General features: G+C 39.5%; 1 protein-coding gene across 7 annotated transcripts in view; it reads left to right on the forward strand.

Moving 5' to 3' along the window:
• MAST2 (microtubule associated serine/threonine kinase 2) overlaps positions 1-12936 on the forward strand; it is a 195115-nt gene that overhangs the window by 118965 nt on the left and 63214 nt on the right. For all 7 annotated transcript variants that reach the window (XM_074596793.1, XM_074596794.1, XM_074596796.1 and 4 more), the window contains one exon: positions 7814-7905. In XM_074596793.1, coding sequence (XP_074452894.1) covers positions 7814-7905 — 92 coding nt within the window. The remainder of the gene's footprint in view (positions 1-7813; positions 7906-12936) is intronic.

A 12936-nucleotide genomic window follows, 5' to 3' on the forward strand; every position in this document is an offset into this window, starting at 1 on the left:
ATGTATTGTTAGAAGAGCTTTTCAATTAGATACGTAATTTATCCTCGCACTGAGGTTTGAAGCTGCAATTAGCTGATAAAGAGCTCATTTGTAACATTTTTTGATACTTAAACTAAGAAAATGCTCAGAAACAAAATGAAGAGAACTGTTCATGTTGTGTGCTACGTAGCAACTGACTGACTTTTTGTATTATTTTATGCAAGATTTATATTAAACCTCCTCACTTTTGACTCTTGGAAAGCTGTTTCTTTTCATTTTCATCTTGTACGCTTAGTTTTCTCAATGCGTCTTTGGGGAGTGTGTTTAGAATGGGTTTTGTTATATTCCACACCTGTATATGATTGTAAGCTACATGGTAAAAAGATTTGAAACAATATAAAATCACTTTGTCATTTCATTCTTGAATTTGTTTGCTTGAATTTTCTGGAGGAAAAATTGTGATAAACCATATCCCATTAGAATTGCCGAGCAGAGACTTATTTAAAAAGCGGTTATGCTACATGAACCATTTAATAATAGAGTTGGAGGAAATGGGAAATGAAAGTATGCAGTTATGCTTAGTTTTCATCGAATCATCCTTTCACACTTTGTGATGTAACTTCATGGCAGTATAATGCATAATGCAACTGAAGTAGGAGACAGTAATGCTTGAGAAGGTTGGTATGTATTTTCTCCTATTAAATAACATCTATATTTATTCTGGGGCGACTCTTCCATAAGAGGTTTTTTTTTTAATATTTTCATATAAGAACGAAGATAGCTTTGGAACGTATTTGCAAGGGAGGAATATTTCAGAATAAAATGGCGTGATTTAGTTGAGAATGGCTGTACCAGTCATTGTAATTTGTTGTGACATTTCATTTTGTTTGGCTTTGCAGAGTTGTTCTGGTGTCGTTAATAATGCAAAAGGTCTGGACTATACAGCACGGTGTAAGCAGGTGTGCACCAGCCTCAAACATTAGGCAAATTAGACATAAATTATGACAATTTCAGCCTTTTCTTTTGTAATTTCTTAACTCGAGGTGATGCTGCTTCTTGAATTTGAGCTCTAAATGAAGAAATAAAAGGGTGTATCTCACATTTACCTTGTTCTAGATGAAAGGAAAATCGTCTTTGATGCAATAAGTTAATTCCTAAATACTAGGGTGTTAATTTTCCTTAAAACAAAAGAACCCGTCTGCATCCGATTTATTGCATGCTTTGTAAGTCTTGCATTGCTCAGTGCCTTGTTCGCTTCAGTTAATGTGTGCATTAGCATGCTGAAATGCGTGGCATTATGAAAGAAGCTGTTCATATTTTTTCCCCATGCTCTCTTTGGGTATCTGTACAGAAGCACAGCCCGCACCTTGCAAGTTGACTACATCTTTTCTCCATGCTCCTTGTCTCACAGAATTCACATCTTTCCACAGTTATCCCCTTACTGACTCTAATTTACTGGTACCAGCATGAGGCATGGGAACACACATCTTGAATACAAAAGGGAAAAGCTTCAACCGTATGGGCAGGATGGCAGGACTTTTCTTTGGTTTCATGGCAAAGTGGTAACCACTTTCCAAGAAGACTTTCTTGTGCCTCATAGATGACTCTGCAAAGTTTCTTCCTCTGAAGCAGCTCATCCATTGCACGGATTGGGATTAATATGAAGTAGGTGCTAAAAAAAAGGAGGGAGGAGGATGAAGTTTTTCATCTGATGTGGAACACCCTTGAAGTGGAGTCTGCAGCAGCCTGGTACAACGGTCACCTACAGGAGGCTGAAAAACTTTGTAGCAAAGTGGCCAGATATAAAAAAAAAAAAAAAAAAAAAGCTTATTTGTCCAGTTTATTTCCTCTTACGAGCTTGAAAACAACAGGCGATGCAAATTCGAGAAGAGCCTGGCTTATTGAACACCTTGCATCTGTTTCTGTGGTTGTAGTCAGCATGGCTGTAGTAACTAGGCCATGCAAGGTTCCTGTGGAAAAGGATCCTGCACTCCTGCAGTTGGTTTTAGTTCTTATTTTTCTTTAAGGCTGAATTCCTTTCAGTTATGGAGTTCAATCATATTTGAAATTCTTCGATAAGATGGGGGAAACAGGAATACTGCAACACGGTCTCAAAGTCACAGGAGTTGGGGTTTGACCTTATGAAGGAGTTGCACCTAAAGGCTTTTTTTTTTATAAGGAACACAAAGTAAAATTGTTAAGGGTGGTTTAAAAACAAAAATCTGTAACGAGAGATCCTCAAGAAGACAGCACATGGATTATATTGGTGTTTTTAGTGAGCTCCTTCTCCAGAAAAACCCATGAAAAATGTGTGATGCAGGGTTAGGTTGTCAAAATGGCACTAGTAACACGTAAAGGTTGCAGTAATAAGGATAGGTTTTTAACTAGAAAAATTAATTTTGTAGTAGCGCTTTGGATTGCTGTAAATGGACTAAGGCTGCATTTGTGAAGATTAGAGACGAGGATGCTGGAGTAGCTGAGAGTTTTACCTGGCTGCATGGCAGGGAAAGACAGTCTCGAAATGCCCTGGAGAAAGAATCCTCGGTTGTTTGGTCTGGACAAAAATACAGGCAGGGATTAAAATTAAGGCTGTTTCCCTGCTCATGGGACTCAATGAGAGGAAATATATGCTGTTTACCTGGGTGACACAGGGAAGGGGGTAATTCTGTGTCTGTTGTGATGGAGAATCTGTCTGCGATCTTTAAAAAGCTGCTTGTTGGACTCGTGCTTCCATCCTTCAAGTCTTAAGTGAGCGTAACTGTGTTTCCTTAAGAGAAAAGAAGTGTTTATTATAGGAATGTGCAAACCACCAAACCTACACCGTGAATAATAACACTTTTCTCCCCAGTTATTCTAGGATGAATAACTTTTAAACTATTCTTGAACATGAAAAAAAAATAATCAGTTGAACCAGATGCTTACTTATTCTTATCTATTTTAGAGAACTAATTATCCCTGTTGTTGGTAGTGCTAAAGCTTACAAAATTGCTTCCATCTTTGAATTACTATAATTAAGACAATAACTTCCACATCTAGTTAACGTTGCTGCGCAGCTGGTGCATTCATTGACATGCAGATTTTGGATTTTGTAAATTTTCTGCCATTGTGAATAAAAATTTTAAATACTTATTTTCATTTCCAAAATGTCTGTTTCTTATAAAGAAGTCTTTGTAAAGCAAATCAACTGAAACCAAACTCCTGTACCATCAAAGTGGAATCTAGTTAAATTTGGTTAGGTGATAGTATATTTTAGGAAAATACGTAACCACAGATACCTTTTGGCGGTATGATCGCTCTGAATTTTGGATCCCATTCTGTAGGGATTTGGGCTCACTGAATTAAAAGTCAAACCTGGAACAAGTCTGGTGTTGGACTTCTGAAGTCTTATTTAGAGAGGAGTTATTAGTTGATGCAAGGGTTAATCCGGCACACTTACAACCCGAGGTGGTTTACAAAACTAAAACTTTGTAAGTAAAAATCACCAATATGAATAAAATGCATTAATGATTACTAACCAAAATGTGATTTAAGCTATACTTTTTCCTGTACATCTTTTTACTTCAAGTTGATTTCTATCAAAGTCTATGAGAAAACTCGTGCAATTGATGCTAATCTTGTTTACTTGCATATTCAGCAGCGTCAACCAAGAGAAATTTTTCAAGGCCTATAAATTTAGATAGATTTTGAGCAACTTCCTTATCATTATTCATTTCTAATAACCAGCAACACTATGAAATTACTTGATAGTGGTATTGGTTATTTATTTTTAAATTGGTTTTCGGTGGCCCTTGCTTTCATTACATGAATGCCTCGTGGACGCTAATCAGTTTTGCTCGCTGAGTTAGAGATGTCCCCTGAGTCAACTGCGAAAATAAAGAATCAAATATTGATTTATGCCAAAACTGAAACATTGATTTCTTTTTCAGGCTGAAAATACATGCGAAACCAGGTGTACCAATGGTGCTTATTTGAGAGGCTCGACATCGAGTTGCCTGTTGGTGGGTGGGAGGAGGTTTGTCAGGGTGTAGCTGAGGAGCAGCCGGGCTGCCTGCAGCTCGCAGGTACGCCACCAAATGGTCTCATAAATAACACTGGCCAAGGACCCTGGCTCCAGAGCACATTTCAGTGGGTCCAAAACCAGTGTCCGGTTACCAGACCCATGTCCGATGTCCCGCAGTGTTCAGTTTCAAGAATGCGCTGGGAACACTTCAGTACACGTAACAAATGTTATTTTTACTGCAGGCAGAGAAGTTAACTCTAGAAATAGTAAAAGCACAATTTCCGTAGTGATGGCAAAGGCATTGTTTCAAATGTTTCGATATCCACTACCTGTTTTGCTTTACGTGTTCAGAATTACATCAAGTTGCTCTCGTGCTCTCACAGATTTCTAGGCTTGGGTGGCAGGGCAGGGCAGGGGGTGGCATCAGGGGTGTTTCACGTTGACAGCCCTCCAAAGCACTCCGCTGGTTGGAGCTTAACCCCGCAACTCCGGGCAGTATGGAAACTCTGCGCTCTTAAGATCATATTTTGCCTATACTGGAAGACCTGGAGGAGGGGGGGTGGGGTTGTTCTCTGAAATTATGAAGTGGGATCTGAGGGGGGAAAAAAAAGTTAACGAGACCCATAACAAATTGTGAGAGGAAAAGGAGGGTCAGGGTCAGGCTTGCCTTGCACTTAATGAAAATAGCAAAACTTTGGCTTATAAACAAATAATAATGCTTGGAATCTCTCTGGACTCGTTAAGAACTTTCTTTTTTTCTAGTTAAAATATTCAGAGATATATAGGTAGCCTTTTCTCTTTCTACTTTCTCCTTCTACTCCAGTCTCCTTATTTCTTAAGTAGCTTAAATTATTTTTAGGGCAAGAAAACATGTAGTATCGTTTGGAGAATTCGTGAACAGTGATAAACAAAAATTAATGCAATTTAAAGGGTTAATAATATGATCTCCTCATTATCATTGGCCTTGTAGCTCAGTATTGAGCCCAGTACCGTCTGTCTGGCTGAAGTGTGTCTTCCAGGAAATAAGGAACTTTTTCTTCATTTGAACTGTTTCTGCCAAGGCTTACATTGACTAGTTTGAATTTCTTTGGCACAAAGTCCTGGTTCAAGCCAGCTTTGCTTCTTTCATATTTAGCTGTTCTTCTGTAGGAGGTACTCAAATGCTGTCCCAGTGACTTCCTGGGAGACGTTGCCCAACTGAAGTCTTTGTGTTACCTCCTCCCTTCCCCCCTTTTTTTGTATTTTTGTGACCAGCGGGACTTACTCTTGTTCTGTAGTTTCTCTGGGATTCCAAGATCTATTTAAAGTTTTCTGTGTTTATCCAGAGAGCTCTCTTCAACCAGTAGAGAGTATGACTGTATTTGTTTGTATATTTTTCACATCATATAACATAGATTCAAGAAATAGAAATTCTGGTTTTAGCCTGTGTTTAAGCTTTGCCTTGTTGCCAACACACATGGTTCATAGAAAAGGCTAAATGGGCCCAAGTGACGTTCCCCCTTCCCAGGTTAGAGATCCAGGGAAATTGAAACTTATCCAATGTCGGGGGGTGTAAAGAGAATTATGTTTTATTCCTAACTTGGGGCTTTCGCTCTGAGCCATTCCCTCCTGTGTGGGTACATTTGTGTAAACCTGACCTATTTTAATGGGTCTCAGCTGTGCTTGTGCTTAACCCTTTCTCTTTTGGTGCCTTATCTTTGCAACCACAGCAGAGAAAACGGGTTTGTAAAACTTGCTTCAATTTGGCGAATGCAGGCGAGCCGTTAAAAAGCTCTGAGTTTGGGACAGTTCGTGTTCCTTGTTATGCTGCGATTTAAATATACCAAGTTTCCATAGCCAGCTCCAGACATCCCTGTGGTAAAGCATATTTTAGGAACTCTTTTTAGCAAAGGGATATGACCATAGAGGATGGCGCTCTGTTTTCTCGTTGTACTAGTGTTTTATATTGAGCAAGATCTTAAATTCTTACCTTGTAATTTGTATTAAAATAGTGAGAAATTTTTTATTTCTTACATAGTACTATGTATTATATTAGAGTACTCAGGACTTCCGTGTTGCGAGAACGATTTCCTGGTAATACAAACATAACGTTTATCTGGTATTAATGTTGGAATTGAGTGTTCTGGGTTTTTTGCAACCATTACTGGAATAGGGTGACTGAAAACATATTTAAAAAAAATCCTTGAACTGTGATTTTAAGCTTTTGAAAGTCAGGCTGTTGGTTTTTCCATACGATGCACACAATGGCAATCAGTTCTTGGATGGACTGTTGTTGAATAATACATGAATGTAAATGGAGATTGTATGGAATCAGTTGGATAATTTTGAGGAATGCTTTAAGTACACTAAAGAGCCTGAATAGCAGTTAATGGTGCTTCAACTTTATTACTGTTTATTATAGTTGGCAGTGCAGTTGTATTTTTTTTCTGCATCAAGTTCTCCAGTTTCCTATAGAACAGCAATAAAAAAAAGCTTACAAATAATAATAGTCAGATGCACTGTATCCTGTGGCAGAAAAACAGTTTTGCATTAGAGTGTAGTTTTTGGCAGTCTGAGCGTGTTTATTGTTGGGCAGCTCCAGAAGATGGGCCGGTGCGGGAAGGATGGAAGCAGATGTCAACGTTTGGAGCTCTGGAAGCGAAGAGGCTTTGCATGGGCTTGTGATAACCCAACGTGGAGCTTCACCGGGCACCTCCGGAGCTGGGCCAGCGAGCCCCTTGTTCAGCCTCTGCTCAGCCTTCCCCGCTCCTGTCTGTTCTCCCAACCCCTATCAAGACCAGCATGATTTTAGTTACCTGTTTTGAGATCTGCTGAAGTCAGCAGAAATGTTTCTGCCGTCTAGAAAGCAAGTTAGAGAGGTACAATGGATAAATGTATGTAGCTTTAGTACTCGGTCGGTTGTGAGATTTTGCTGGGAACTTGGACGGTTAATTCTGTTTAAACAACAGGGGAAGCGGTGATCAGAAAGAGATTTCAATATCTAGTTGCCCTTGGTCACAGCTCCCATGATTTAAAAATGTTTCCCTTGCCCGTTACAATTACTTTTATCATCTTTAAAGCCAAATGTTTGCTGCTGGGAATGACAGGCTGGGAAGCAAATGGAGGAATGCATCATTCTCTTCATTTGGCTAAGTTCTGAAACTCCTGTGGGGAAAAAAATGAACCCCAACTGCCTCACGCAGAAGCGTCGCGTTCTTTGTTGGAACAAAGTCATGGCAGTGAGTGGAGCTGATTCGGCAGAGGGCTTGTCTGAAACTTGCTGCGCAGAGTTTTCTGTCAGTATTGCCACACGTGTTCGCAAAGATTCTTGAATCTCAGGTTTTAAGTTTTGTTAGTAATCCTGCTCATCTGCTGAATTGTGCTAACACTTTGCTTCACGATTTTAACTCTGCCCTAAGGAGTCTGCTCTAGTTTCTTATGGTAATAGCCAATAACTGTAACAGATTTATTTGCTAGGTTGGATCTTGGTTAGAATATCTGAAGCACTCTGGGGTATTTTACAGTCTTCTGCCTTTTGTGTGATTTGCAAAGCATGAGTTGCACACGTTTTTGTGAATCAGGAGTATGTTCTCAGCTATTTGTAGTGGCCTGTGCAGCACGAGATACAGTTTTTATATTGCTTCCAGCGTATTAAAACACTTGTTGCTGACAAAGTACCTTTCATCCCCCAATGTTTACTTCTTTGCAGGGTCACCACTGAGATTGAGAGCGTGAGGAAATACTGACCTAAATACTGAGAGATTCCGCCTTAGCTGAAAGACATTCTGCAGGACCTGCCTTCAGGTGCTTTTGTTCGTCTGACTGTGCCTTATCATTTATCTTTCCTTCTTTCAGCTGTCGGACAAGCAACAGAAAGAGTTTGATCGTAACATCCAGCACATCTCCAACTCTCCCACGACCGCATTCCCCTCTTCATGGACACGCAGGTAACTCCCTAGGACTGCTTTATCTGGGAATCATTAGGAAAAATGTCAGTGCTCATTGTAGTGAGTTGGAACATATCGATACTCCACATCAAAATATGCTCTTTGAAACTTAATCTGACTATAGTTTTTCACCTTTTCTAACTTGTGAGAGGGTCTTTATAGTATCAAAGTAAATGTTTTATGTTCTCGTCTGTTCTGCACGTTCTAGTTCACTACCATATCTATCCTCCACTCTTTCTGGGGAATTCAGTCCTCTTACGTCCTGCAAAAGAAGCTGAGATGGAGAATGAAGTAAAATAAAATAAATACATTTAAGTAAATATCTTGTTTTGGGTCTCCTAGCCTGGTTAATTTGTGCCAGCGATTTAACTGCAGTTCTCATGAGAAGAAACATCCTGCTTGTTTCCGTATGCCTCCGGCAGCCCCTCAGCTGTGCAGTGTGCCATCTTATGGTCTCTCTAGACGTTTAGGATTCTCTTCTTTTTCTTACGTTACTGCCAGTTTTACCATGGCAGCAACTGGGAAATGCTCATTTCAGAGCAAATGGGCAACTGCTTTTTAGTCATCGAGGTGAAGTGTGCAGAGAGGTTTTCTGTAGAAAAAGAAAGAATGATCGTTCAGCCTGCAGTTACTACAGATTTTTCAGAAAGGGTCACGCATGCAGATTCAACAGCTTGCCTGAACAGCATGTTCCCTTGATGTTTTTATTGCTGAGGGAGGTAGGTGATGTGTGACTACATTGTTTTCGATATTTCAAAATGCCAGAGAAGATGTTTGGGCTTCAGGTATGGCCCTAATGGGCACCAGTCGGTAGCATGAAACAGCTTGAACATTTGTGGCGCATCATCCACAGCGGAGCCTGTCTGGAAGCACATCACTGTTGCATGTAAGACAAGTAACTGTTGTTTTCATTATAATCAGACTTTCTTCCTCCTACATGGCAGTATGTTCTGTAAATACTTTCTGGAGATTGAAACCAAGGAAATGCTGAGAAAGAACAGCAAATTGATAGTAGCTCAGCTAGAAGGAGCCATCTGCTTCTGTCTGCAGAGCATTGCATCTCGGGAGGCGGTATCCAGCCTGTTGAAAGGAAAAAGAAGACCAAACTTATTGTTCAGGGATGCCCATGAAATCCTTAAGTTTGTATAGAAATTCGCTTGGGAATGCTATAAAGCCCAGTCATATAGAAGGCTGGGAAGTTTTTAATGACATTGATTGAAATGACCCATGATTTTCAAATTAAAAAGTTAACAAAATCTTAAAAGTAGTATATTAAAACCATTTTCTTTTTGCTTCAGCATCTCAGATAAAATACAGGGCCAAAAACGTGCATAGAGCAATTCCCTTTCACTTCAAACTCCCTTGGTTATGTTATGTGTGATTATAATAGTGATAGCTTTGTAAAATTTCATTTCAGCAATGCATTTTTCCCGATAGGGATTCTCCACTTAGTTATGTTGTGCTCTTTACGTTTTCTTAGAGTTGATATATGTTGGATTTACCAAATTCTAAATTAGTTGTACAAGCCTTTAACTAAAGCAATAAAGATGCTCCTCAGAATATGGAAGAAGTATCCTTGCTTGGTAGATCGTTGTTGTGATCATTGCTCAGGAAACAAATGCAGAAATGTTTACAATAGAAACATTTATATTTTCATTTGTTTTGCATTTCTCCTCTATTTAAAAACTGAAAAAATTGCTCTTAGTGGTTTTGATGCTGTCTCAGGCTTTACAAGCTTATCTTTTATTAGAAGTATGTGACTGTCTTCTAGAAACTAGAGTAACTGATCAGTGGTATGCCGTCTTTCTTCAGCAGTAATTGTCAAATATTTCCATTTTTTGTTCTGATGTTGCATATGGAATTTAAAACTATTAATTAAAAGGATATCCTTTGTGACCTCCAAGAATAGCCAGTAGAGCACAGGAAGATAAATTACTTGTAATTTGAGTTCTCTACCGGTGCTATATTTAGGAGTCTTCCCTGGGAAAAATAATTTATTCAGGAGACAAAAGTGGATGAAATTTAGAGTAGTCTCACAAATATTTTCTTAAGAAATATCATATATGAGATGTGAATTTGAAAACAGGCTGTGATATTTGTTTAGTATTTGAACAGAATCTATCAATCTGTTTGTTCAGGCACATAGACTGGTAAGTCACTAAGAGAGGCTGGAGCCTCTCCCTGGCCTCTTTTGTCTGGAACACGCTCCTCTTCTGCCCTTCTGAACCTCTCATGAATCAAAGCAAGCACGCAGAGCGATCAGGGAGGCTTTCTAAAATGTTTCTGTTCAGAAACCACTCTAAAACCGAGTCCCGTATAGCCCTAGCCTCAGGAGTTATTCTTCTGTACGCGATGTGAAAGTCGGTGGGTGTGATGCAGCACAGTTGACTGTCCATTGGGCAAACCTGCCTCCTAATGAACACTGATCCAGGCAGATACTACCTGAAACAGCATCCAGATAAGATGCCAGGCAATTTCATATCCCAGAAAATTTAGAGGAAAAGTAATACTTCAGAGATCTCAACATTTGAGATGGAAATATATCCAAACAATTTTAACTCTGACACGAAATCACTTCTGATTCAAGAACGCTTAATGGATTTGAAGTGTGCTAATTCAGTTTTCCAACTGTACGAAATAACATTTTCCAAAATGAGCTGGGATCTTGATATAGAGAGCTGTAGCTTTCAGGGGAAAGTCACTCGGCTTATCTGGCCACCCAGACTTGGATTGAAGTGACCAGTTTTAGGAGTACAGGTTTGAAAATCCTCCTTTTATTCTAAATTCTTTTTCTTTCAAAATCAGAGGGGAAAAAGTTATGTAGCAATGTTCCTTACATTTTTTTTTTGTATTTGTTTGAATCCATTTTTTAAAAAATCTGAAAAGTACAGAGAAGGTGTGCACCATACACCTGTTATAGCATACCCATCAGGAGGCTGGTTACTAAGTAACCATTAGATTATATTTTAAAGCGAAAAGCTTAAAACCAATCAAAGAAGCAAAACATCACCTTTATAATTCAGTAGGAAAAAGACAGATTCTTACAGCTGGATGATTGAAATTCAGGCTGTTTTAAAACTTACTTTCCACAGCTGTAAGGTAGCCAGGTTGCTCGCTGGCTTCCAGTGGAGACACTTGTCACCGCTGGGACCTTTGTCCTGCTCCCGTCTGTAACGGCAGGTGGAGGAGCTGCTCGCAGGCAGCACCGTGGTACTGAACTAAATTATTCTGCTCTTTTGCTGCAAGTTCAGTTCCACCTTCTGGCAGAAAAATGGTTATTACTAAGGCCTCTATTTATATATTGTTTTTAGAGTGGGCAGAGGATGTAACATACTGCTCTACATCCTGCCCTGGTTATCAAAGCTGCAGTTCATCAGCATTTCATGTGTGTGGTCCTCAGGTAGTGTGAGAGCTATATGTGAGACAGGGTGCTCAAGCTTTTTTGGTCATTTTAAGATTCGTGTGTGCTGGAAGGCAGCTAATTCTGTAGCATGCAATAAAATCTTTAGCTGCTTGTGTTAATATTCAGCAAATAATGTTAGTACGTCCTACGTAGAAGACCACAACAACTTTGGGTTTTGTATTTATTTATTTTTACAAATCTCGGAAGCCGTTTTTACAAAATGGTTCTGGTGTGAGTTTTTGGACTCATTACCTACCTGATGAATGTCATGTCTCTAGATGGTACCTGAGACTTTCAGCTATTACCCCTAAGGTCCAGTTTTGTACTTTGAGGGCAGTGGATGTACAAATGCTTTGGCTGCATCCTTCTTCCTGTGTCCGGAAAATGTAAAGGTTCAGTCCTGAATTATTAACGTCCGTGTAACTGTGTTGATTTACCTAATGGCTGATCATTCTATGTAACAGCCTCCCATGAGACAGAATCATTTCAGGTTCAGTAGTAGCCAACTATAACCCTTGAGCAACAGGGGAATTTACCTTTGCTAACACAATAAATAGAGTTTTGATCAGCCTTGGTGAATGAGAGCATTGCACTAAGGTTTCTCTTATTAAAATTCCTTCAACTAGAGCAGATGCAGCAGTACTGGGAAACTTTAGGGAAAGTAGTAATTCCCCTTCTCCCTGTTGTTGTTTTAAAAACTTCACCCAGACTTGAATTGAGTAGAAAAACTAATTGCTTTTCATTTTAAAACTAGAAGCGACTCACAGGGGATCTAATTAAAATTCCAGTGTCTGGAAGGAAATATGCCTTATAAATCTGAAAAAGTAGTTGCTTAAAAATTAGTATTATCTCCATACCAGATTGTGCAGGCTCCGATGATTTCAAACACCCACATACTTAATTTCAAAATTTAAAAACTGCCATTACCCAATTTGCTCAGTTATTCTGAAATCCTATTTTGATCATAATCCGGAAAGTATGCAAAAGATTGATGAAGATATAAAACAGCAATGACAGTTCATTGCTTGTTTATAACAGCATTGGGCAATGGGCTTTTTTGTTCAAAAAGCTCCTCCTGACGCAGTGGGGTTCATTGGCAGCACAGCTTGAAAAATGGGAAGGCAAAGGCCAAGGTTCCCACCAAAACGGGCAGCCTTCCTTGCTTTGTTAGAAGATCTACATAACCATGGAAAGGCTTTGCTCCCGATGCGTTTCCTCCTCACCTAAAATGCTCTTTTAGCTTTCTGCTAGCAAGTAAATGGTGACCCCAGCCCTAGCTGTGTGCTGCTGCCAGGACATGCGTGTTTATGCACCATTGACTTGTTCGCTTTGTGGCCATCGTAGCCTTCTTCCATCTTTCCTGTAAGCTTGCAGTGCCATCTAGACTGTCACAGCACTCAGTCTGCTCCTAATTCAAAAGCAGCATGATGCCTGTTTTTCCACTGTGACCGTAAGAATTAACATGAGTTATATATAACAAATTAAAACAAGCTTACTAAATGAAGCACCAAAAATCATCTAGTGATCTCTCCCCTTCCCACTTGGGGTATACTGGGAATGGGTTAAATGGTGTCCAGTTTTGGGTGAAGACTTGCATTGTGTTACGTTACACTGTGAACTCCTTAGTT

The sequence above is a fragment of the Larus michahellis genome, chromosome 8 (assembly GCF_964199755.1).
Source record: "Larus michahellis chromosome 8, bLarMic1.1, whole genome shotgun sequence".
Classification (NCBI taxonomy): domain Eukaryota; kingdom Metazoa; phylum Chordata; class Aves; order Charadriiformes; family Laridae; genus Larus; species Larus michahellis.